This window comes from Leptonotus elevatus, chromosome 5 (assembly GCF_054856555.1).
Source record: "Leptonotus elevatus isolate MCC_2025b chromosome 5, RoL_Lele_1.0, whole genome shotgun sequence".
Classification (NCBI taxonomy): domain Eukaryota; kingdom Metazoa; phylum Chordata; class Actinopteri; order Syngnathiformes; family Syngnathidae; genus Leptonotus; species Leptonotus elevatus.
In genome coordinates this window covers 7,353,880-7,380,179 of record NC_141243.1, presented here as the reverse complement: position 1 = coordinate 7,380,179, position 26,300 = coordinate 7,353,880, and the positions used below count along the sequence as shown (strand labels likewise).

The 26,300-nt window shown below is 37.9% G+C and overlaps 1 protein-coding gene and 1 long non-coding RNA gene across 2 annotated transcripts in view; both read left to right on the top strand.

Annotated features, from left to right (window-relative positions):
• The window catches only part of LOC147173507 (uncharacterized), a 79,868-nt gene extending 56,262 nt beyond the window's left edge, over positions 1 to 23,606 (top strand). Inside the window, exon 5 of the long non-coding RNA XR_015094898.1 lies at positions 23,355 to 23,606. This is a non-coding gene — a long non-coding RNA (uncharacterized LOC147173507). The remainder of the gene's footprint in view (positions 1 to 23,354) is intronic.
• On the top strand, positions 18,120 to 19,140 carry cox7c (cytochrome c oxidase subunit 7C). The gene is made up of 3 exons (XM_086076467.1): positions 18,120 to 18,289; positions 18,843 to 18,972; positions 19,048 to 19,140. The coding sequence occupies exons 1-2, from the start codon at positions 18,215 to 18,217 to the stop codon at positions 18,957 to 18,959; spliced, it is 192 nt and encodes a 63-aa protein (XP_085932593.1). The 5' UTR covers positions 18,120 to 18,214; the 3' UTR covers positions 18,960 to 18,972; positions 19,048 to 19,140.
• Positions 23,607 to 26,300: the final 2,694 nt, after the last annotated feature.

The following is a 26,300-nucleotide window of genomic DNA, read 5'->3' as shown; positions in this document are numbered from 1 at the left end:
CGCCCCCAGGCTAGCGTCAGCTCAGCACCATGCTGATTAGTTTTATTTGTTTCTCTCAAGTTCTCTTATGCATTCCCAGGAGATATCAGTATTAAATTGCTTTTTGGTTCAGAAGCTTCTAAAATGCATTAGAACTTGTAATGGACTTTGCCTTGGTGAAGGCGTCACACGCTTTATTGATTGTGCCTATTGGGTACATCTGAAACTTCTTCACACTGATGAATAATTCATTGCCGCATCACGTTTATTGTCCTAATTGTTCCATTGTTTTCATGGCAAACTGCTTGGGAGGAAACAAGGCTGACTTTGTCTCTGGCTGTATAATTTAAAAATGGGAATGGTAATGCGATAATTTTTCAAACAATATAATTGTATGCATTATGAGGACGGTAACTTGTGCTGGCTGAAAGGCAAACAAAGTTTCAGAAGGGTGACGCCTCTTAGTTTTAATTAAAAACCACAGACAGCTTAATTGTGGTGCAGTTGTGCTCTGGTGGCCCGTGATTACTTCAAACACAGAAAATGAGATTGCAAGAGGTGTTGCTGAAGATATTGCTTTCGAGTTTATGCCCCATGGTGTCAGCATCATGTCTGGACTTTAACCAATTTATCCCCAAAACCTTTTGGGGGGTAATGAAGTCCCCTTAGATGAGTTCATTTGTTTATAGATACCTGCAGTTGAACACCGCAGATAAAATGTCACTTGAACTCGTTCTCTTTGCACATGAAAGTCAAGTGAGGCAATTAAGTAGTTTGCCCTATTTGCATCTCATCAAGGAATTCATTTTGGAAAAGGTGGAATCTACTTGCTGTAAATATGGTCTGTAATTCAGGACAGGCTCTTAAAAATATGTAAAATAGCATGCATATTTATGAAAATATCTTTGCCGTACGTTTAGCTGATTGTGCAGCTCCACCAGCAGCCTCATTTAGTCATAATCCATCATTATGCCATGAAGTAGTACTTGTCCCAACATTACACCTTTGTTGTCTGTGAATTAAATTATTCCCAAATGCAAACTTAAAAAGTAAGCCATAACATCAAAATCACTCGCAGTTAATGAGCTTCCTGTATGTTGGAAATCTAAAACTTTAAAATCTATCATACATGTTTTAAAATAAACTAACTCAGTGGTTTTTAACCTGGGTTCGATCGAACCACAAGGGTTCAGTGAGTCAGTCTGAGGTGTTTGGCGGAGGTCAAGACACACTCTTCAATGATTTGTGATGATACACCCCGCTTGATCTATATGTGATCCAAAAATTTTGTGCATTCAGTAGTCGACTTGCGGCTGATGTGATGGTATGTCGTGTATTTTTTTATTTTTGAAATCCCTTCTTACTATCATAAAATGTTACCAATTAACATGCAAATCAAATTCAAAAAAGGGAAAGTGAGTACAAATTGAGAGGAACAGATATTTTTTCCAAACCTAAAAACAGAACAAAACAAAAATAACAATTTCAACTCAAGGTGTCAGTTTGTGGAACAATCTGGATTGTAAAACAAAATCATCTCAGTCTATCTGTATTTTCGAAAAATGTATAAAATAAAATAAAATTAATTACTGGGAAAAAATACGAAATCATGCTGTTGAATTATTTGGTTGAATTGTTATATTGTTTGACTGCTTGCTGTCATTCGTTTTGTGTTTATCATTTTTTTGTGTTGAATGGGCAGCTATCACAAGTTTTACTTCTTACTGTCCCCTTTCATTAATTTTTTTAAAGAGTGAAATTAAAAAATATATATTGAATTGAAAATACCATGTCAAGAAAAAAAGAAAGTGGTTAGATGAACATGTGCAATATGAATTCACATGTATAATGGAACATATGGTGTTCCACAGGGCTCCTTTATGGGTCCTCTGCTGTTTTCATTGTATCTGCTGCCCCTGGGTTCCATTTTAAGAAAGCAGCGGTGGTTGTTTTAAAGTGCTTTATAAATATAGAGTTGAGTTTCAATAAAGAAGCGTTCGGTGAATGCGCATAGGACACCGGTGGTGTTCATTACCTCCAACAAGGCTCAGAATCACTAGTCTAACCCAACCCAGATGCAAATTAGCGCAGATTAAGCTTTCAAATCTGATCAAATACTTGAGACACTTCAGTCAATGTTGCCAAGCACATTAGCTCAGTGACACCTGACATGCCTGCTTATCGCTTCTCAGGGTGAGTGCAGAAGTTAAACTATCAAACTTTGCCCAAGGCCACTGCGAATTGGCTCAAATTGGTGTGAGTCAGCTGTTTGACTCCATCTAAAAATGCTGCCTAAAAACTTTGGCCTTAACTCTAAATGGATTCCATTTGAATGGATTTGTATGAATACGAGGCAAAGTACCTGCAGATAAAATTTAGAGTGCCCCTCTACGGTAACAAGATAAAGTCTCTTACCTGCCGTTTCCTATGAATACGTATTAGGCGCACAGTTCTCAAACATTATTCGTGGCAAGTGCTCATTTTAATGACATTTCTCTGACAAAGTCAAAAGTCAGGTTGCAAAACACATGCCCAAGAGCGAGGGATGTTTAAAAGGTAATGTCAGCCGCGTGTTTTCTCAAAGTGCAAGAGCCACGTGGCAAACTCTGTGTTTTGGGAGCGCTGAATTGTCATTGCGAAGATTAATAAAGAATGAGTTTCTTTAATGTTTCGCCTGAGCGAGCTCATAAAAGCTGACATGTGGCAAAGTCAGAGATGGAATACAAATAACACCAGGACCAATAAATGTCACTGCGTTATATTTCGCGCTTGCAAGGCAAGTTGGAAATGGGAGTGTTGGGTGGTCCGTGGTTCAGAGACAGGGGGCAGAAAAAGTCATTTTTAGTCATGCTGGCAGAGGGTATTGCAATTGGCCTGGTCCTTTCAGAGTGAGGTTTGTTGTCATGTGAGGTCCGTCTTTCATCTGACTGTGATTGCAGAATTTGCTTCAATGACCTTTTGCAAATGTGTTCCTCCAAGCATATTCTTCACGTCACACTTTCCTTGTGGCTTTCCTGCACCGTCTACGTATTCGCATTTTCTGAGTCATTTAAAATGTCAGATTTTGTGTCTCAGTTCAGTCTCGAAGCACAACAATCTGTCGCACTAGCTTGGTATGGGGCTTCTAATGAACAGACGCTTTGTTTTGTGGACAACAATTCTTATTTCAGTCAGATGGCAGCTAATTTGCAAAAATGTGGAGGGGGTTGTGTCGTGAATGCCATGATGTTGCTGAATAACGTTGGTTGATAAAGTAGTTTCCTGGGCCAGACATATGGAGCTTGTTTGTCGAGTATGGTTTGACATTGTAAAGCTAAATATGGGTTTTTTTGCATTACCCTGTGGTAAAATTTATTGATGCCTTAACGTACGAGACAAACTTGTTCTGTGACTAACTCAATGTCAAATTGGTATCGCCCATCCCTTTGTGCTAACATTAGCTAGCAGACTTTTAAACAAGAAGGCAATGTGGTTGTTTCAAACACACAACATGTAATTCTCTTTATTTTATTTTTATTTGACAGTACACTTGAAAAGGAAGTGGCAATAAACATCTTGAAGACACTTTTCTGGAATTTTTTTTTTGACTATCTGCCAAATTGCTGCTTGTTTTGAAGCAAGTTGAGTTCAGTGGTAGTATCTTAAATTGTTTGCTCATTAATCATCCATCCATCCAAACATCCATCCATTTTCTTAACCGCTTATTCCTCACAAGATTCGTGGGGGTGCTGGAGCCTATCCCAGCTGGCTTCGGGCAGTTAGGCGGGGTACAACCCTGTACTGGTCGCCAGCCAATTGCAGGGCACACGCAGACGAACGACCATCCACACTCACAATCACACCTAGGGACAATTCAGAGCACTCAATTAACCTGCCATGCATGTCTTTGGAATGTGGGAGGAGACCGGAGAACCCGGAGAAAACCCACGCAGGCACGGGGAGAACATGCAAATTCCACCCAGGAAGGCCGAAGGCTCATAAATCAACGGGAAAAAATATCCGAATGACTGTTTGTATCTTGAAAAACTCACATAAGTGTCTTTGTTGGTTCTAACATAGAGTTAATTGGGGATAGTTGGAGGCATTAGTAATTCTTGCTTTTTTATGATAGACATATGTACCAGAACAGTGCAGCTGAAGCATGCAAGCTATCTATTTAAGTAAGTTTGCACTTTCTCTATTATGTTTGCCATATTTTCTTTTTTTGTTTTTTAATAATGCAATTTGTTTATTTTTCACCCCGCTTCTCTAAAATGGTTCGCCTGAAGAGTAAAGGATCGTTTTCGGCTGTGTCTGCTACTTGGGGACGCTCACAGAATAGGAGCAAACAAAAAGCTCAGTTTGAAAAATGCAGTGAGTTACAAGTGAGACGGCATTTAAAGATGCTTCTTGTTTTCTTTGCTGAATTTCTTGTCTTGCAACTATGATGTCAAATTATTTAGAGAGCTCACTCAGTTTTCTGCTGTGCTGATCAGATACACACATGCAGGGGAAACGCTAACCAAATCAGGGAGTGGTACTGCACCCACTTAGTTGCTATAGATAAGGTAATTACAACTAATTGAGATGAAAAAATGAGGCGTCTATTTGGGGAGAGGCATTTATGTGTTCGAGTATGTGAGCCTTATAAAGGGCTGATCAATGTTAATGGGCAAGCAATTTATCACAAACATTTTGGTTCTGCTCCCAAGTAGAACAGGCTGTAAACTGAACAGAATATACAATGAAAGTAATTCATAAGTCATTAGGTTCTCAATTGACTTCCGTGATACAGACACATTTAGTCAACATGAAGCAAAACATTGAAGACTCGCACCAAGCTAGACTGCTACATTGTAACACGCACACACATTCATTGTGTCTGTGCCTTAAACTATGGTCCACCAGAGACATAGAATGCACAGACAGAGCCGTTGGGCTAGTAAGGCTGCAGGCGGAAAAATAAACTTAAATCAATTCCATTTGATTAGCTGCATCAGTATACACTACTACATCATTATAATTCCATTAACGCGGGCATGGATTTTCCAATGAATGTAACTGCAGGCAAACGGTTGGGCATAATTGTATGAAATGAAATATAACTCGGTTCAGAATATAAGTGTGAATTTCTTCACTTCTCCGCCTTTTGCAGATAAGGACTTGGGCTCATCCTTATCCGGCATGCTTGATCTTTTCCCTTTTGCAAAGCTACAACCTGATATGCTGCCGGAATGCTTAATTTTTTTCCCTCTCACTTTCCATCATATCATTTTCGGCTCAGTGGGCTCGGGTTGGCAGGGCAAAACTGTCGTGCTGTGGCATAATGCTGTTGCGATAAATAGATGGTATGCATGGCATTAATTACAGCGCACAGAGGTTAAGCACACCAACAATGCTTATTTTTATTCTCCTACTTAGATAATCGTGTTTTTGTAACAGACGAAAGGACGAGGCCAAAGCTGAGAGGTAGTTGAATAAGCCTCATTGGCAATGCAAAGAAAGAGGATGATTCTGATTGGAGCCAGTGAAGAATCTAAGCGAGCGATTACTAAACGTAATGCTCAAGACTTCAAGCACAAATACGACAGCTCTTTTGTTTCGTAAACCATTTTTTCCTTCACTTTAAATAATACACTGAACAAAAATATAAACGCAACATTTGTTCATTCATTCTAACTATATTCAATTAGTTAACAATAATTGAGACAAACAGGGCTTTTGTTTACTTAGAAATTTTTAGGTTAAAGTGGAAGTCAACCTCCAAATTTTTGGGACAAAAATATGTTCTATGCAGCCCCATTAGTCTAAATACGGTATTCTGGTTAATATTGCTTTAGTGGAATATTAGTCATGAAGCAAAATCCAGCCGTTTTTATTCACCTCAGGGGGCGGCCATTTTGCCACTTGTCAACTGAAGATGACATCAATGTTGCTCAGGTCTCAAGTAACAACCAATCACAGCTCAGCTTCAGAAAAGAGTTGAGCAGTGATTGGTCGTTGCCTGAACCATGAGCAACTGTGAGATGGATAATATTAATCAGAATGTCATGTTTAGACTAGTGAGGTCACATAACATATTATTGTCAAGAAATGTTTAAAGTTGACTTGCACTTTAAGCTAGGAGCTCTCAGAATTTTTACTAATACTGGCTCTGGTCTTTCGGTGTCAACTGTGTACAACCACAAATGACCTACTTTAAGTCTACCCTCTGAAAACCGAGCCAAAACATGACGCTGGCATCATATCTATGGATATCGTGTTTCTTCTGGTAATGCGCAGTGCTGAACTTTACTGTGTTTGATTTCTCTTTGAATACTTAGCCTACTTTTGCCACTTCTTTTTAGAACATTGATCACAGTAAAACACTCCTTGAGCAACATTGCCGCACACTGTGCTGCAACTTTAATGCAGTATACTCATGAAATATTTGTGCCTCTCAGCACAGCAACACAGCACTGACTGATTGCCCGCTTGCACCCCCTCGGAAAGTCGGCCTGTGCTAAACGGACGCTGCATACATTCACAGACACACAGAGTCACAGACGAAGGTCACAGTCCATTAGGCTGTGAGCACAGAGGAAAGTCTGGACCACTGAATCAACATTTAAAATTGATTGATGTTCTGTATATATCGGATGGACTTAATTCCAATGTTATAGTGGTAACGCAGGGGTCATGACATGATTTCATATTAACACTCTACATGTACAGTAATGCATATAAAACTGAAGATGATAACAATAATAACAATAATTATTAGTAGTAGTATAATAATAACAATAATATCAATTATTATTAGAAGTAGTAATAATAATAACAATAATACCAATTATTATTATTATCATTATTATTATCATCTTCAGTTTTATATGCATTACTGTTATAGTAATAATAATAACAATAATACCAATTATTATTATTATTATTATTATGAAATAAGATTTTCAATTTAAATATTTCATTCAATGAGACCTTTCTTGAGCAGTGTCTATTCACTTATTCTTAGCTGCTGGCCATAACTCTCTTTTGTTATATATTGCAGATGCAAATTACACATCACAACCACAAACTCATACCGAGTAACTTGACAAAGTAAGAAAATCACATTACATTTCTTCAGCTGGTAAACAGAAACTTTGATTACCGCACTCGCCTTTAAAATAGAAAGGCCAAACATATTTGTCAAATATTTCCAGCTGAGATTTGTTTCTCAGCTATATCAACATTCCACCCTCCTCTGACCTTGTCCCAAACCTCCAAATCCACATGCGTAAATAATCATGTTCTTCACAGCAACGCATCCACTGCAGTCACAGACGAGTACAACTTTACTCCAATGCTTTCACATTTCTATGTGAGCCAGAAGCATTTAGCCAATGCCAGTGAAGAGAAACGCCGCAAATGTGCCAGTTTATTCTGAGCAAGGGGAAATCAAGAAAAGATTTATGGGCATAATAATGAATTGCGTGTCTGCTTTAATTACAACAACCCTTGGCTCTTTGAAGTATACTGCAAACCACCATGTCTTTTAGCCCTCAACACTGAATAGATAAGCATGCATCAAATATTGGATTTGCATGTTGTTGAGAGGTGGTTAACAAACTGTAGCAAAAGAGGCGTAATTGCCAGCTCTGCCTGCATAAGTATTTCACGTGTATTCCCGTGAACATTTAGGATGACATTTCATTGTCCAATAATTAAATAAAAGCTGCCAACATTCAGAGTTTGCGAAGTCGATCCCACTAGAAGCCACTCATGAGCCATGAGCGCCTCTGATGCCGTCCAGGCGTCATTAGAGGGGCATAGAGGAGCCAACACAGATGCTTTTCACATACATGGCCTCTGCTGCACCTGTCCCTGCCGTATGTTAAGAGCTTGGACCATTCCAAAGCAGGCTAAACAATGTGAGTGGGTCAAAATGACCTGCCAAAGCAGGTGTGGGACAGTGCCACCTGTGTCTCAGTGGGCATTAGCTTCAGCCCTCTCATACACTGATAACGAGCCCTTTCTCTGCTGGTTTAAAAAAAAAAAAAAAAAAAGATCTGTCAGTTGCTGGCAGGCTGGAGGTCTCCAAAGAACCAAACCTTCCAAATACCCACCTGCTCTCATCACAGGATGCTGACAACCCAGTGGCACGTCCGAGAATTCATTCATTAGCTTTGCATATTGTTAATTTGATGAAAAAAAATAACACTTTTTTTTCTTCTTTTTTTTTTTACTTACCTCCAGCAGGCCAATACAGGGAAAGCATTCTGACCTGTGACCTCTAGTGTTGTTGTTGGAAAACGGCAAACTCCCTTGAAGATCCACATATACCACAATGTACACTCTAAAAACAGTTAGAGTTCAACTATGTGTCAAAAATGGACCGATTCTGTACTTGGGTCAATTTGACCTAACTTTGAGTCAAGAAATAGGTCTTTCAGTGTAAAACAACTCGTAAATATTGGTCAGATCCTTTACTTGGGTCAAAGAAATTGGGTCTTTTTGTATAAAACAACCCAGAAAGTTGGGTTGGATCAAAATGGACCGATTCACTTTATGGGTCAATTTGACCCAACTTTCTGGGTTGTTTGTTTTATTTTGACCCAATTTTTTGACCCAAGTAAATGATCTGACCAATATTAATTAGTTGAAAGACCCATTTATTGACTCAAAGTTGGGTCAAATTAACCCAAGAAGAGGATTGGTCCATTTTTGACCCATTGTTGAGCTATTTTTGACCAACAGTTTTTTCGAGTGAATGATCGCCGGATTCATCGACCACATATGCATTTTGATGACAGAGGCTCTCCCCGCTTCACTATTTAGCCACAGGTACATATAAAAACATGAATAGTTAAGTATTATTGCAAAACACAATCATCATATGTGTACTGTAGATGCGGTTTTAGCATGGCTATTGCTATCAAATCTCTTGTCCATTTCGGGGACAAATACTCTCCATGGTTTGCTTTTTAGCCCCAGGTACATATATCGCTGGTGTCGGGCCAAAACCTCATAAGTCACAATTTAATGAATTTCATTTTTCAAAAATCTATACTTTGGGTCAGTCCACACATGTGGGTGTCATTTTTTTTTAATTAATTATTGACCAATCAAAAGTGTTGAAAATGTCTTGCTCGATTTGATGATAGAATGTTAATGGTTGCTGTGTTGTCTATTGTTGTAGCTTAGTTTAGGATCGGATCACAATTCATGCCAATTTATGCAGGAGCCTAAGTAATTCCAAATAGTTCACAAACAAATGACAGTTCATTTAGTAGGAAAAACAACAACATTCTTCTCCGTACATACTGTGTTTTTATCATGCATTAACTCATTAATGGGGGAAATGCTGGCTTTTCAACATTAACCGCACCACTGTGTTTATCAACTAGACCCTCGCAGCTTGGTGTTTACAGCCGCGTGCTGTGCTGTGTGAGACCGGACCGTGAAACAGCAAAGTGGCAAGTTTGGGTTGCACAGCCAAGCAGCGATTGAACTTCTAAAACAAAACAAGCTGCGTGAAGTCAAGGGAAGCCGAAGTGTTGGGGGACAGTTGTTTCATTCGTTTGACTTTTATCTGCTCATTCATCTCTGCCTAATTTGAACCGCCATAATCAACATGGAGTTCCTTTTTTTGCTGCCTGCAGAGCACCAGAGTGGCTTTTAACTAAAACTAACAGAAAGCTTTTGAAGACTGAGATAAGTTGTTATTAGTTTCTGAAGTGCCCCACAGACGTTAGCATTGAGTTGTCCTATAAGAGATGTCGAGCCATAAGCAGGGGCGTAATCCCAATAGGAGCGAGTTTTGGTGCCTTTGGTGAGCACACACTGAGGCCGAGGCAGTGCTGATGTGCATATTTTGCTTGCAAATACTTTCCATGCAAATTGACTTTGAAGCGTAGGAGTTCAAGCAATTAGCCGGCTAGGACATTGGAATGTACGGTAATTGTTTTATTTTCTTATCATATTTTTATAAATGAAATTGCAGTTCCAACGGTAGTCTACATACAAATTGGTGCTGATGGTCCTGCATAACCAACCACATAATAGAGATTTACTGAGAACATCACAATCCTGTTTAACCTTCTATTACTCTGTGTTTTAAGGTTTGTGTGTGTGTGTGTGTGTGTGTGTGTGTGTGTGTGTGTGTGTGTGTGTGTGTGTGTGTGTGTGTGTGTGTGGGGGTGTGTGTGTGTGTGTGTGTGTGTGTGTGTGTGTGTGTGTTTTTTTAGCTGTTTTTAACATACAGTGAAACAAGGTCAGAACCCAGGATACTGCAGGGGGAGAGCATGCAAAGTGAGATGAGAGGAGGCTGAGTGCCTTTGATGGAAGCTTGGCAGTTTGACAGTGAAGCATCCTCGCAAACTGTTGGCCTCTTACTGGTGTGCGCTGCTCTTTTTATGGGGCAGTGGAGGACGGCGCAGTGTGGCAGATGGCATCAATGGCGAGTGTTCATTTGAAATTTCAAATTCAGTTGCGGATAGCATTCTCTTTCTTCTCTTATTTCCTAAATCTATATTCAGTGGTGCCTTCATTTACAGTTTATTTGTTACTCTGCATCTTAAATCATCATTCCAATTTGAAATAAATGGGGGGGGGGGGCATTTTGGTTTTTTTACTTGTTCTTCAAAATGACAAATACGAAAGCGTGGAACTGCCAATGCGGAGTAAATTTGTTCAAACATATTGATAAGATAGGCTTATTTTTCCCAATAATGAAGTAAAAAAAAAAAAAGAAGAAAGACGAAGAAGCTGTTTTTTAGCATATGGCCTGCCGCCTACATTATACCAAAAGGTTAGAAAATTAAGTCAGTAAACATTGTTTATTAGTCATTTTTATGGTTTTATTCATGGATGTATTATACAAGTTTTTTTTCAGACTGATACCAGTACAAGGTCTCAACTCTTGAGTAGTCCTCGATACCGATACCAAGTATCGAGACCACTGGTACTTTTGATACATAAAATTTCCCCGAAAAGAATGTAAAGAAATACTTATATATTCCAATAAAGCATTTTCCTTAAAATTACATGAAATCAGTGGACATTTTCTATTCTATTGTAATTTCTAGTTCTGGACCAAAAAATGGCCACAAGAGGGCAGGCAATACTGGTATCGGCTGCCGTCGCAAGTGCCGATACCTTGAAATAAGGCCTGGCACTGTCTTGATACCAATACCTGGTAATGGTACTCGTAAAAAAAATATATACATATATATATATATATATATATATATATATATATATATATATGTTTGTTTATTCCACATAGGCAGACTCCTGCCTCTGTAACCAATAGCACTCTATAGTAATTCACTTACAAAAAATAAAAAAACACACACAATAGCATAATTCTTATATGTCAATGTCCTGTGTTAAACATTTCATAGAAACGCATGACAATAAATAGAATGTGAAATGAGGTTAAATCACAAATTCCTTACCAATAATGTTATTTTGTGGCATTCATAATTATTTACCTTGATGTTTGCGTGCTTTGTTCGGAGCAGACGACTGTTGTTTTCTGTATTTTTCTCAAGCTACATCGAATCCTCTGAAGTCCTCTGGCTCCTCCCAATGGAGAGAAGCGTCACACTTTGAAACCCGTCGCTGTACTGAAGGAGCGCAATTTAACAAAGAAAACAACTCTCTCTCATCTCTGTTTATTATTTAATGTGTGCTATTTTGATGTGCTTGTCAGCATTTTGTTGGCACACGCCTGCTTTCTTGCGGCTGCGGTTTTTTTGTTTAACGTCACTCCCGGCAGCCGAACGCAAGGAGCCATTGTTAGTGCCGGGGAGCGACGGTAGCAAATACGACAGCTTGACAGCTCTCATTAGCGTATTAGACACAAACAGTGGCACAGATGCTCCCGGTCGGTCCTTGGTCAGCCTGAAGCTTTGCATAACGGCCTACTGACAGGTGGCTTTGTGGCCCTGTCTCATGGTTGACAGGGTGGTAAAGCGAGAGCTCATCTTCAATGGACTACTGGGATTAACAAATACAAGAGCTGTTCAGCACATGTTAAGCACACACAAACCCGTATGCGCAGTCAATTACCGTAGGACCAAATAGAAAGGTTTCGCATGATACTTATTGTGGATAGTTGCTATGTTCAGTTAGGCCTCGATATAGCAGCCCAACGTCGGAAGTCGGGAAGTGTCTGGGTGTCGGTATGCGGAGTCTGATTATGTCCGCCATCTTGGTGAAAAAGTGTCATTACCATCAGTAGTAACAAGGTCAGAAAGTGGATTACCGTATTAAGGGCAATGCCAATATTTTGCAATGATTAAAATCGCAGGTGGGCGCGTCAATGAATTTTGAGCATCCGTCAACAGTCGGGACACCCTTCCGTCATAAACCAATCCATCAATATTTCAAGGAGAACCGTCAATCGAAATGAGAATCCGTCAATAGTGAGGTTTCCATCCAATTGTTTCAATTTTTTTTATAGACATGCGACTAATGCCCATTTCTATCTGTTCTTTTTTGGGGAATATTGAGAAGGGACTACACCATAGAGATGTGATCCACCAGTAATTTAAAAGAAAGTCATATGTCATATATGATGTCATATGAGTTTGCTTTTGTAATTCTTGATCAACCGTGGCGGGTTTTTTTTGTTTTCCATCTAAAATTGCATTAATATTCACATCTTTAATTAACTCATTCACTGCCATTGACGGCTATAGATGTCAAAAATTCATTTGAACTATTTCTATTAGTTTAACTTTTTTCCCCCCATTTGTTAACAAGAGTATAAAAGCCTAGAAAAAAATTATTGTACTTTTAAAACAGATATAAAATTTGTGATTAATCATGAGTTAACTCATGAAGTCGTGCGATTAATTACGAAAACAATTTTATCGCCTGACGCCCCTAATTTTTGATAATCTTTTCTTTCTTTCTTTAAAAAAAAAAAAGGTAATTTTATTTTTTGTTTTTAATAATCTTTTTTTTTTTTTTTATAAAAAAAATATATAAAGAAAAGATTATTAATAATTAAGGGCGTCAGGCGATTACATTTTTTAATCATAATTAATCGCATGACTTCACTAGTCACGATTAATCACAAATTTCATATCTGTTCTAAATGTGCAATAAAAAAAATCTAGGTTTTCATACTCTTGTTAATAAAATTTTGAAAAAAATAAAATTAAACTAATAGAAATAGTTGAATTTTTGACGTCTATAGCCGTCAATGGCAGTGAATGAGTTTATTCCAAAAAGATTTCTGTTTCGGTCAAAACGTGCAACTGTCTTGTCAGCGTTTATTCGCAAAACCTGTTTCCATCGCCAAAATTCGCATTTCTGATTAAAATACAATAATACCATGAAATAAGCGAGTGATTTTGTGGTGGTTCAGATAAAGGAAGTTAATCAGTATTTGACATTTTTTAGACGTTCATGTGTCATTGTGACCTTGAAACTTAGCAAGAAATCTGAATGTGTGAAGAAAAGTAAATGTTTTGCACTGGATTTTGAGTTTGAGAGTGTGAATAGAAAGCAGAAGACAATCCGACATCACTTGCGCTTTGGCGAGATAAACATCAACATCCAATACGAGAGCTGTTTCAAAAAAAAAATTGTGTAGAGTTTCCATATTCTAGCACGGAAGTGAAACGTTGGGCAAAAATCTAAGCGAGCACACATAGTAAAGCAAAAATATATATTTATTTTCAAGGTGTTCTGCTCCAGCGGTTCCTTTGGAGAGAAATGTTGCCTTTACTGTAACTATTGTCATTTGTCACAGCACAGAGATCAAAAGTTCACTTCTGACTTCCACTAGTTGGGGAAAAAAGAAAAGGAATGCTAGAGGCGCCAATGTTTTGTAAAACTGAATAAAAAATGACATTATTTTTCCATCACACCTTTTTGAAGTTTTTGTAAGCCTCAAGGGTGAGGCAGAATGGGTCGAATATGTGCTTTGCAATAGAATCAATGGGAAGACTGTGAAGTAGTTTGAGGGAAAAAGTGGGACAGCTTAAAAAAGAAAGACACTGAAGGATTGAGTGACCCTTGTGAAGAACTTTCTTTTAATTTGCTTCGCCAGAAGATTTTGTGTCAGAATAGTCTTGCAGATCACAGGCACTGCATGGAGTTTATGACGTTCTCAGTCAGCTCAGAATGAGTCATCACGACAGAATGCTTTGGCAACATTGCAGTTGATTATTTCTACCAAAGAGATTTTGTTTTGAGTTTTTTTGTTTGCTTTTATGATGAAAGCAGAGTCCATAAAGCTCATTTTCGCTGCTTTTTTTCAGAAACCAGTCTTTTTGGTGAAACCAACCCATGCTCTTCTACTAAATATATATATATATATATATATATATATATGGAAACATGTTTATCGAGTGAAAGAAGAGAATGTATGCTTTCTTTGTGGTACACTCAGTGCTTGTATTATCACACAATGTGTGGGTCTTGAAAAATCATTCAAAAACAGCCGGCAATATGTCAACCTCAGCTTTGAAAAGGGCTGGCAGGGAATTAGTTAATGAGGACAAGTTGGGTTTGGGAGTTTTGGCGTATTATATATCTGTTATTGTCAAGGTCTACATTGCAGTACCAAATTATTCCCAAAACTCATCCAATTGCGTGATTTATTCTTCTAAAAGGAGAACGAGAGAGAGAGAGAGAGAGAGCAGTATTTTTCAAATGATCAATAATTAACATTTTAGAGCCAAATATGGTACGCCAAATAAACACTAAATATAAGTAATATTATGCCTATATTCCCACATCAGATGTATTAGAATTAGGGGTGTTAAAAAAAATCGATTCGGCAATATATCGCGATATTACAGCGCGCAATTCTCGAATCGATTCAATATGCGGCCGAATCGATTTTTAAACATCACTTTTTGATAGAAATATTCAACAAAATGTCTTACCTAGGGTTAGGATTCACACATTAAGCATGGAAGAATGTTATATTAATGGAACATTAATATTTTATTTCAGTGCTGTTCAAACAAGAAACAGACTGCAACCTGTTTGTTAAATGCAGTGGCTCAGTTATAAGCCTGAATTTTCAGATAAATAAATAAAATTTCATACAAATCTTACAGTGTACATGTTTACTGATTAGTATTTTCCAAATTTGAGTTAAAAAAAATAAATCACAATGATCAATGTATAGATTCGGGATTAATCTGTATCAAATCGAATTGTGACCTATGAATCGTGATATGAATCGAATCGCCATGTACTGCGCAATTCACACCCCTAAATAAAATGTACTGTATGTAAGCATTTGATGTATGTTCGATCGGGCTACAATATGAACCTGCTGCTTTTGTAGGGTTCATGTAGAATGCAATAATCAGTGTATTTCGCCAAAACGAATAATTGTGAGGACCGTCAAGGGAATAAAACGTGTAACACTAAGCCTCTATTGAAATAACGTCATGCTTTGGAGGACTGCGCAGGGCAAGAACTTAAATCCAGGTGAGGCGTTGTGCTATTTTAAGAAGCCGAACCCGGAATATAATCTATTGAGGGAACCATATTGACAGTGGATTTTTTTTTCTCTATTGTTTGGCTCCACAAATGCAACCATCCTGCAACAATCCTGACATCAAATTCACTTTTTTTGTACCTTGAGACACTGTAATCGTCTAAGTCAGGCCCCATCAATGGCAATTATGCGAGACACCTTAAACGTGCGCACAAAATGAACTATCCTCACTGTTGTCCTCATTGATTATCATTAACCATCTGGCTGTTTGAGCGAGGTTGTTTAGCTTGGCGGTTCAACCTGCTATTTATCACGTCCGCAGTTTGAATTGTAAATTACAATTACAGTAAAATCCAGTATATTTATTGCACATGGTGCTATGGTTTTGTTTTCTAATGACTGTGTGGATCAAACGAGTAATTGTACATGCACTGTGATTATGAAGGCAGCCCGCGAAATCATTATGCACCGTGGATGCCTCATTATAGGTTTGTTTACAGATGTGACAGGAACGAGGTAATATCAGTTCAATGCTAATTGGTAGTCCTAAATGATGATGCAGGTTATTATTTCGTGACGGCTTTGTTTAATTATTTATATGAGGTGGTTGTTCTCAGCACAGTTCAGCATACAAATGGACAAAAGTCAACAAATAAACTAGAACTGAATTGCTCTCTGTGAAGAGCCAAGTCAATTGAAATAACTCAATTTAAGGCAACAGGTAGTAAACGTTTTGAGTAAAAGAGCAGAAACATGGCAGAAGGGCAGGAAAATAAAAGATGTTTGGACAATCACACTGTTTTGTTTTTCACTTATGAGACGGATGGCTACGGTTGAAATGAAAACTTTTGCCTCGAATCAACTATTTGTGGGAATGCTGAAGCATGAGTTAGTTTTTGCATTATTCATAAAGATTAAAAAATATTTTAATCAGAATTATAAATGGTTAACTGATTAACTTCCACCAAGTGTAGTAAAAAAAAAACAATCTTGACAGTTGAGCGAAAAATATAACAGAACACGATGTTTAAAGCTCAACCGAACATTGTAATTTCAGACGTCCTTGAGTGCGTTTCTGTTAACTGCATTTATGATGTGCATTTTTAAAAGCTTGACGGGTGTTTGCAGTTTTAAAAAACATTTTCACGCTTGCTTGAGGTGGTTTTTGCTCTTTTCCATAATGGGGCAACCTTTAGAAAATGTTCACATGTGGCATTTAACTCCGGTGCTACAATAGAAATGAGAACAAAAAGCATTGTTTTTTTTTATGGACTATTCAAAGAAATGATTGCTGAATATTAAAGCATTAACTGCAGGCCAAGATGATTGAAATTCTGTCGGCCCACCTCTTCTATTTAAAATGCTTCGAAATGAGCTTCAATATGAACTCAATGTATGAGTTAATGAAGATCTGGCTCTATACAGAGACAAGAAGCAGGGAGGCTTGTCACAATGAAAATCTCTCAATTGACAAAAATAGGCACTTGATTAGCATTTCTCGCTGATAAGCATCCTATCTTATGGTTATCGCAAAAGCAGCGTGACTCATCTGGAAGGATCGGTACCACTGAGTACCACCGTAGCCCTTACCCTTGAGCAAGGTAACGCATGTGAGTGTGTATATATCTTATACAAAGAAAAATATAATATACATGACAAAACAGAGTATTGTTCTTCCTCATAACTAATTAATATGACCTTACATCTGATTCAGACAAAAAGGAAGAACATTTTCAAGTCTAGCGGCTGACAATAGAACATGAATATTGCAACAAATTGTGGGCAGGATGAGCATTCTGCATCCTCCTGACTGCAGTCAAGGTTTCTTTTTTTGCAATGTATTTTTTCTCTACAAAATATCACTTCATAAAAACGTAATTAAATACAGCGTTAGCATTGGGAGGTCATGCATTCATTATGCCGCTGGTGTGTGTACGTTGGCCACCAGGGGGCAGTATAATATTTATACAGTATACACACGAAGAAAACAGCAACGACTGCTCAGTAAGATGCAGTAAATAATATAAGTTGTATTTCACAGCAGATAAAGTGTTAGCATTGTGATATTGTCAGTCTACGTGTGTTCAAATAAAGGGTTACGATAACACCATGACGTCAGTGATCATTTCTTTTGCCCGTCAATGGCCTTTTGCGATGAGTGTAAGCATTTAGATAGCAGACATTCGCCAGACAGTTATGCTGTGTTTGATTACGTACGTCATTAAAAATGTAATTAATGTAATGTTTATTGTAATTGATAAATATGATATTATGGATACTATTTTAGTGTGTTATTTGTTTGTATTGTTTTAAAAAAAATCTCAATAAAATTGTGTTTTATTTGTACTGTATTCACGTGTAGCACTTTGATGTTTGTTGTTTAAGTGCTCTGAATCAAATTTAATTGAGTTGAGTAAATACACAGTGTTTTATGGTTAGTTTTTCAAAGTGGGAGTAAAGAGCTGTAATCATTTTATTATTATTATTATTATTATTGTTATTATTGAGACTTGTTTCTATCTGCCAAACTGCTGCTGGTTTTGGCTATCTTTAATGAAAGAATAATTACCTGTGTTTTGTTTTTTATTATTATTTTTCATATACCTCTTTAGTCGTAGGTACGGTAGTTAGTCAGTTTCGTCAGTGCATCCCAAAGGGAAGCGCGACTATCCTTATTTAAACTACATTTCCCATGAGCGGTGGTTTTTCCCAGCATCCTTTGCGCCACGCAAGCGCTGTCTCTCCCAACAGAAACCAGAAGAAGGTCGCAGTTAGAAGCATAGCAAAAGAGATCTACACCTCACCATGTTGAGACAAGCTGTAAGGCGGTTCACGACGTCTGCTATTCGTTCTTCGCATTATGGAGAAGGACCAGGCAAGGTAAAAGAAACAATAATAACTGATTCAAAGCAGAAGTAGAATGTTAAATGTGGTCATTTGAAATCGCGGCCTATGTTACCTTGGTAGCTAAGGTAACCTGGAGGTCATGCTGTAAACTTGTCAACATTATTACAATGGCTCTTGAAACGGAATAGACTCTAAAGCAGCTCGTGGACGAAACTGTCAATAAAGTAGACCAACGTGAAAAAACGAAGCTGTTTAGAACGGTAGTTATTGACAGGCTACGTGCGGTTAGCATTAGCTTCGTGGCTAAACAAGCTTGTCCACCCTGATTGTCATTTGTCACATAACTACGGATGGACAAGTCTTAACAGGCATGTTTGTAATATTATTCCATAAGATTATGTTTTAGTGTTGATTAGTCGTTGGAAGAATAGCAAACCGCATGTATTGCTATCATGGGATATATTTTAAATGGCGTTTGTGTCCTTCCCGAAGTCCTGATTGTGATATCATTGATAGCAATAGTTTATTTTATAGTTGTGTCAAACAGTGACAGTTAATTCTGTTAAATACCCTTGTCTTTGTATAGAATCTTCCATTTTCCGTGGAAAACAAGTGGCGCCTGCTGGGCATGATGATGTTGTTCTTTGGCAGCGGCTTTACGTTCCCCTTCCTTGTGGTCAGACATCAGCTCCTGAAACAGTAAAATGTCTTCTGAGGTAATTATTATTATTATTATTGGTACCTGACAAATTATTTATCATCAAAAGTAATCTCATAATCTCTTTTCACAGGCCATCAGCAGGAACATATGTCATCAGACTTCTACATGTGCAGACCAATGGGACTCTCTTAAGTCTTTGTAAATAAAATGCCCTAAAATCTGATCATGTCATTTGTTTATTTATGACAAAACTGCACTCTTGTTTTACAAGAGCCAACATAATACCCCGTTCTGCATTTGGTATCAAATCAAATCATTTTAAATCTCCTGCCATTTTTTTTTTTTTTGCGCTACAGAAATATTTTGATGGACCATTAAATAAGGAAAAATATATTAAAAATACAAGTCAGTATTAGTGGGAACCCTGCACTTGTTATTCAACTAGCTTTAATGCAATGGCCCCAATGATGCTCTCAAATAGTTTGTATCAGGCATTTTTTTTTCTTAGCCCATAATATACACAGTAAGAAAAGAAAATAATATTTAAGCAAGACTACTGAGCGCATTGCATTTTCTTAACATAAGCTTTAGGTTCTAATGGGATTGTCACTATTGGCTACAACCTGAAGTGTGCATCGATGAAAGCTTTTTATAACTTAAAATTGGGATTTCACAACTATCGTTTTGCAATGTCAGTGGTTGGAAAGAGTGGAGTAAAATGTATAAAGCATATTCCCATGTTTGAAAGAAAACACTTTTTCATCTCGCCTTTTGTGTAAAAAAACTTGTAACAAAATTTTGAGAGGAAAAAATAAAGACTATTTTTTATGCAGGGCAGTAAGATCATCTCATGGTTTGCACGTCTTGCCTCTCAGTTCTGAGGTTCAAAATTTGGATGATTTGGATCTTTGCTCTGGCTTTCCAGTGTGGCGTGTGCATGTTCGCCCTGTGCTTGCTTGCATTTTCTTTTTCCCACATTCTAAAAACATGCAAGATAAGTTAATTGAAGACTCCATCACGTTTCCAAAGCCAGTATGAAGACACTGCGAGTTGCCTGCACTGCTCTCAGTGGTTTGGCCTTTCCTTTTACAGCAAGTTAAATACGCCTCAAAACCTCATACATCTACTTATCTTATGACCTAGAATCTGCATTAATCAAGTCCTGTATAACATCGTAACTTTAAACTAGCTTTAAACATTAAAAATGTAAGCCGTGTGGGGAATTTTCATCTTGCCTCCCGATGGCTCTGGCTCCTTTCAGGTGAACTCTTAGTAACTTATTTCCATTCGATTAACCTTGTGCTCGTGGCGATAATTATCCAAGGACAGAGTATTCAAAAGGTAAGCGGTAATGTGAATTTCTTGTTCACTGAGTTGGCACGAACGCACACAAGCCAATGTGAGCGTGAAAAACAACCTGACAAATCGTATTTGTGTCTCACAAACACGTCCCTAATAGTGACGTGTGTGGTATTTGTGATATATAATATTGTGTGCTTTTGGCCTGCTGTATGGTAGAGCAAGCAAGCCGCAACACTCTTACTTGCTTCTAATAAGGTATCAGACATATAATGGGGTCAATGAGTAGAGAGTGTTTTGTATGTTTCCTTTAGAATAGGTTGTCCTTTGTGTATCGCTCAAGGGGAGAGAGAAGATGTGCTCTTAACGCACATTGTCGCAGCATTCTAAATCTCCAAAGACTTTTCACTTAAGGCCACATTTAACTCTTATATCAACCTTTAATTTGTCCTGTCTCCACACGTGAGGCAACAACATCGGCGTCTCATGAGAAATTGTCAACACTGCATAATGCATGACATTGAAATTCTGCTCGATGTGATCTCGCCATATCTTTCTCCGCTTATACAGATGACAGCGCCGAGCCCGTCGTCGCCGCCGCCAACAACAATCTCTTTTCAGAATGTTCCCTCATATCAGCGTGTAATGAGGCATCCTTCATGTCGCTCATTCTTTTCGCAGACACCTCTTAAGAGCTCTCCAGGCATCAGAGACAAATGCGTGTCTCTGAAGTGATGTTTCATCCGAGCGCCCTCCTCTGAGTATTACACAAGAGGCTGTGAGCCTGTGAATATGCGACTTCATGATGCCATTTGTCAGACAAGAAACGCAGCAGCTTGTAGATTTTTCTTTGGACTCTTCCAAAGATGAACTTTTGTGCTATGAACTTTGGTAGCTTATCACTGAGAAAGCACAAAACTACCAGCACATATTTCAATGGTATTTGACTCAATCTCCTTGATATGCTATAAGTCAAATTTATGATCAGTTAATTGAATAAATGAACTTTTTTTTTCATACATTTTTCAATCAATCAAATCAAATCTTTATTTCTATAGCACCTTTCATGCTTTAAAAGCAACACAAGATGCTTCACATTAAAAATGAATTTATAATATAAATTATTATAAATATACTCATATTATAATTATATTATAAATAAAATATTATTTTTATGTAAGATCACTGATTTCCATGCATACTGATCACAAGCACCTTAAGGAGTCAATGGGAATTTATGTATAAAATCATAAATGGTCAAAAGGTATAATTATTTACATTGCATTTAATTCTGTGGCTCATACAGCAATTTTGACACGTCTCATTAATTTATACCTTTAAGACTTTTTTTTTTTTTCTTCTAGTGTCGGGGTCTCAAGAAACGCACACCAGAAGGTGCAGCACAATGCCTATTGAATTTAAGCAAAACATTTGACCAAAACCATTTAATTATTTACATTACATTTAACTAAGTCATTGTTTTTATGTTTTTTAATTATGTGCAATTCTAATTAAAAACTATTCAAATTAATAAAAAAAAACACTCATTAATGGCATTTCTATGGGGAAAGATTATTTGGATGACTGTATAATCATCATGTAATGTAAGGTTGTTTAGTTAGTAAAACGTTGCAGCACAATGCCCATTGAATTGAAGCAAAACATTTGACCAAAACCATTTAATTATTTACATTACATTTAACTAAGTAATTTAGTTTTTTTGTTTTTTAATAATGTGCAATTCTAATTAAAAACTATTCAAATTAATAAAAAATTTTTTTTAAATAAAAACACTCATTAATGGCATTTCCATTAATTTCTATGGGGAAAGATGATTTGGGTGACTGTATTATCATCATGTGATGTAAGGTTGTTTAGTTAGAAAACATTGCCTGTATAGTTTTATAATAGTGATATTTTGACCAAGTTGACCGTTGTCATAGAATAGATTGTGTTTGGCTTCCTGTATTTAAAAGTGCCTTTTCAAAGTTATTTCCATATTTGGACCGCTTCCCCCTGAAAAATGACATGGGATGTGGATTTGCGTCTCGAGAAAGTACACATTTTGGATTAAATGGAGTGGAAAATCACATTATTTGGGCGTCTCGGAGAGAAAAGTGCACTCTTTTGGGCATTTATGGTATAAATGTTTGATCTATTATCTAGCATTAAGCTTCTGAGTGGGGCTTTTAAGAACCCTAGGTGATGCCCCACTCCATCAGTGTGGACAAATTAGACACAGTGGTGTTATCCTGCTATAACGGGGGCCAAGCTGCAGTGCATTTCAGGCGACTTAGCAAAAGTCTGTGCTGGAGGAGGGCATGTTGCAGCGGGGGGTTCCTATGGTGCTCGCAATAGCCCATATGACACATTTCAGCTGGGCTCGTCATATCTCCCCGGCGTGGAGAAGTCGGGGGTGGGAAGCGCACAGTGCCGTACAAGGAGGATGACACCAGCATGCCAAGTCTATTCCAGGACTTTGTCATGGTCCGTTCAGTATGCCAGTGTAAGGGAATATACAGTCGTGCGTTTCTTTTACCAGCATTTGCATCTTCATCATAGCAAGTAAACTCATTATAATTGCGTCGAATGCTTTGCATTCCCGTGCGTACGAGCTCTAATTAAAACAAAGTGTAGTCATTAAAGATCAATTCCATGCCAGTTTATACTCATTCAAAGATTGCTTAACGTCATGCATGCTAATAAAATAAGAAGGTTATCCTCATTACTGCAGCAACTCAAAAGGTGCGTCTTCACTTAGTAATCTCTGTTGAGATTTTGTCCAAGTGGCTAAATGCTGTTTTATGTGCCCTCCCTGATAAGCCGCCATATTTGCAGCATTCATTGCGGCCTCTGTGGCGGGTTCAATAGCCTTTTTTCCACATCACACACGTGGAATCTAATTATAGGGCTCATTTGCACTTCAGAGCAGAATATACAGAGCTTGGCTTGGTGCAGCCAGAAAGACTCAATATTTTACGATTATCTTCCTTTCTCATGCAGATGAATGGATTATAGTCTACCATTAAAAGTCCGTGTTGTTTGTGACATTAGTCCAAGTGAGCGTGGACAGATTAAATTCACTCTATGGGTGACTTGGATGAGCTCTAATAAGCACTTTGTTGTCATCCTGCACAGCGACGGCCGTGGCAGTCGATTGATTATGGCTCACGTCAGGATGGCCGCACGCCGCTTATCACGCTGATGCCGCCGAGACGGTGGAAGGGAAGCGAGCTACTGAACGGGAGCCTCACAAGACCCTCTGTCAGTCCTTGCGAGTTTCAAGGACACGCTCAAGTTTCCTGCTAATCACATCCACTTATCCGCTACTGTCTCTGTTTACCGCGCTCGAGCTCAAAGATGCTGACTCACGGAACCGCCCATGCAGAAAAGCTACATGCACCTTCCACTTTGGCGGAGGAGCCTCAGCCAAGCGGAAACTATTCACTGTCAAAGAACATCAAGGGTCTGTTTGTAAAATGTGCCCTTGCTCACATCGTGTTTGATGGTCTAAATCAGTGGTTCTCAAATGGGGGGTACGGGAGGTATTAAAATATATTTCAAAAGTATATGTAAATATTTCTGAAAATTTTCAGTTTATAAAATTAATAGGGTATTCAATTTTAGTGTCCTAAAAACCCATCATTTCCCCCATACCAGAATGGTTCGACCCAACTTGTCACATGCCACCTAGAATCACCTGTCAATCACCTGAAAACTTTATTTAAAATTCAGTTAATTATTTATTTTTGAGAGCTTTACTATGAGCCCATGGGAGGACACTTAATGCTGATAATATTTTTTATGTACACACATCTTTATTTATAATTAAATTTATTATTTCTTTCTTTTTTTGTTATATATATTTTTTTCCAAATAGTTCAAGTGACCACATACGAAGTTAAAAATAAATAAATAAATCAGCCAATGATGGCACAGCACTCTGTTTTAAGTCTTTTTATGTTTTTTTTAGTTTTTTTAATCAGAAATGTTTTCCGTTGTTTTTCACAAACTTAGCTCTCAGGTAGCTTCATGACCAAACATTAAAATACTGTAGCATAGTAGGGGCAAATCACTTTACTTGAAATAATAATCTATTTAAAGGCATTCACAGCCGTGGACGATTATATTCGTCAACTGGAAGCCAGCTGTTTATTGCCACTTCATATTCTTTTTTTAGGCTGTAGAAAAAGTCACAGTTTCTTTTCACCAAAAACTAATAGCACTCAAAAATCAATACATACCTGTACATGATTGTGTACAGACTCAGTCAATCTATCGGAGTGTAAAAAAAAAAAGAGACTTGCCCCACCTCTGAAAACCCAGCAGTGAATAATATTATTTTCTCAAGTGAACCATCCCTTCAGACACTTCCAGATATGCTCGAACAGCATGCATGCAGTGTGGGAATGAGGTCTAACAATGTGAGGTCACGCCAGATGGAGAGCGAGAATAAAAGGCAGAAAAGCTGAACAGTTGTTATTGTTTTCACTGCCACGGGTTTCTCTTTAGCGCCATTTAGAGAGAAAATATTTGAAGATTTCCTGGGAACTATCTGTCTGTCCAATGTTATCCCACCCACAGTCTGCTTGCACTCAGCAAGAGCGCGCTGCCACACACCTCCATATTCACATCTGTGTTTGCACATATTTAAGCCCCCAAACAGATGTACAAACACTGCTCGAGTACATCCGCAGGCACGCCACTCAAACCGTGTGTGTTTTGCGTGCGGAAACAAACAGACAGGAAGCCCGGTATAATCTGTCACATTTATGCCAAGGCCGCGTAGTTGTGAGCACATCCATTTATGCATCATTGCATAAATTAAAGGGAGTCATTCAGGTGCAGTCAGCAATCAGCACGTCCCGTTGAATTGATGCACGGGTGCCATCGTTGCAGAGGTGGCAAAAGTAGGTACACTCTCTTCTTAAAGCAACATGTCATTCAATTAGGCAATGTGCATAAAAAATAATCATTTATTTTTATTTTTATTTTTTTTGGAAGAAAATAAAAAAATTATAATTTCAATGACATTTGATGCCCTGAAAACTGTGATCTCTTGTCACCAAAATTTATGTTCACATCTCATACTAAAATATGAAGACATTGCTTGCAATATTTATTATTTTATGAACGTCAGAAGCGCTTTCCGCTTCATATCGTCCGAGACAGAGAAAAATTATACCAAAACGACGGCCAGTCGTCACCGAAACGTATGTGCACATCTCTACTCATGCCCACTTCACACTTGGAACGAAAGTTGCTTTTTCCTAAAAAAAAAATATATATTGTCACGTAAATGTACGAAAACCGTGGTCATTTGTCACCCAAATTTACGTGTGCATGTATTGTATATGCACTTACAGATTCCAAAAATACTAAAACCATCGCCCCAATATTATGGTTTTATAGACGTTGATATAACCCATTTCCTTTTCTTTTTATTCTTCTTTTATTTTATTTTGATTTTGAGTGAGCTCAATATTGTTCATTCTGTAATCTTACCGAATCGACATGTCATCATCATTGCTCTCTCTCTCTTTTTTCCCCTCTTTTTATTTTTTTTGTATGTGCGTGAGTATGTGCATGTGCGTGAGTGTGTATGTGTGTGCGTGTGAGTGTGTACTCAATAATTCACCTAAAACCTATTAAAAATCCCATACCGTTCACCTAAAGCGAATACTTCAGAATCCAGCTAGAGTCGTGAGGTTGTCAGGAGACCCGAGGAAGGATCAAAGAAAAGAAAGAAAAGTTAAATCCAGCACCTACTACCTACCGGGTTACCAACCAGAATTTTTCACCAACCCCAGAAACATCTAAATTCCAATAAATTAGAGAGACCTCAAGGATAGATGAAGCAGAGTGAGATCCACAGACATTAGCCTCCACTGATTCGAAGACTAGAGGAAGAAGCAGATTGTGTTTGAATTTTTTTCGATTCTGGTGTGGTGGATCTGGCACGCATGAAAATCTCCACCAAAGATATAAGCCATTTCCTAACGTATCTATCAAGCAGAAATGTTGCTAATTCTGCTTTGTTTGAGAATCCTTATAGATGCCCGAGGTTTGGATTGGATGTTTTTG

What these genes read in the sequence shown, in the direction of transcription:
- cox7c (XM_086076467.1), top strand. Translation starts at nt 18,215, where the DNA reads ATGTTGAGACAAGCTGTAAGGCGGTTCACGACGTCTGCTATTCGTTCT. An exon ending in ATGGAGAAGGACCAGGCAAG is followed by an intron (nt 18,290 to 18,842) that starts GTAAAAGAAACA and finishes GTCTTTGTATAG; the next exon opens with AATCTTCCATTTTCCGTGGA.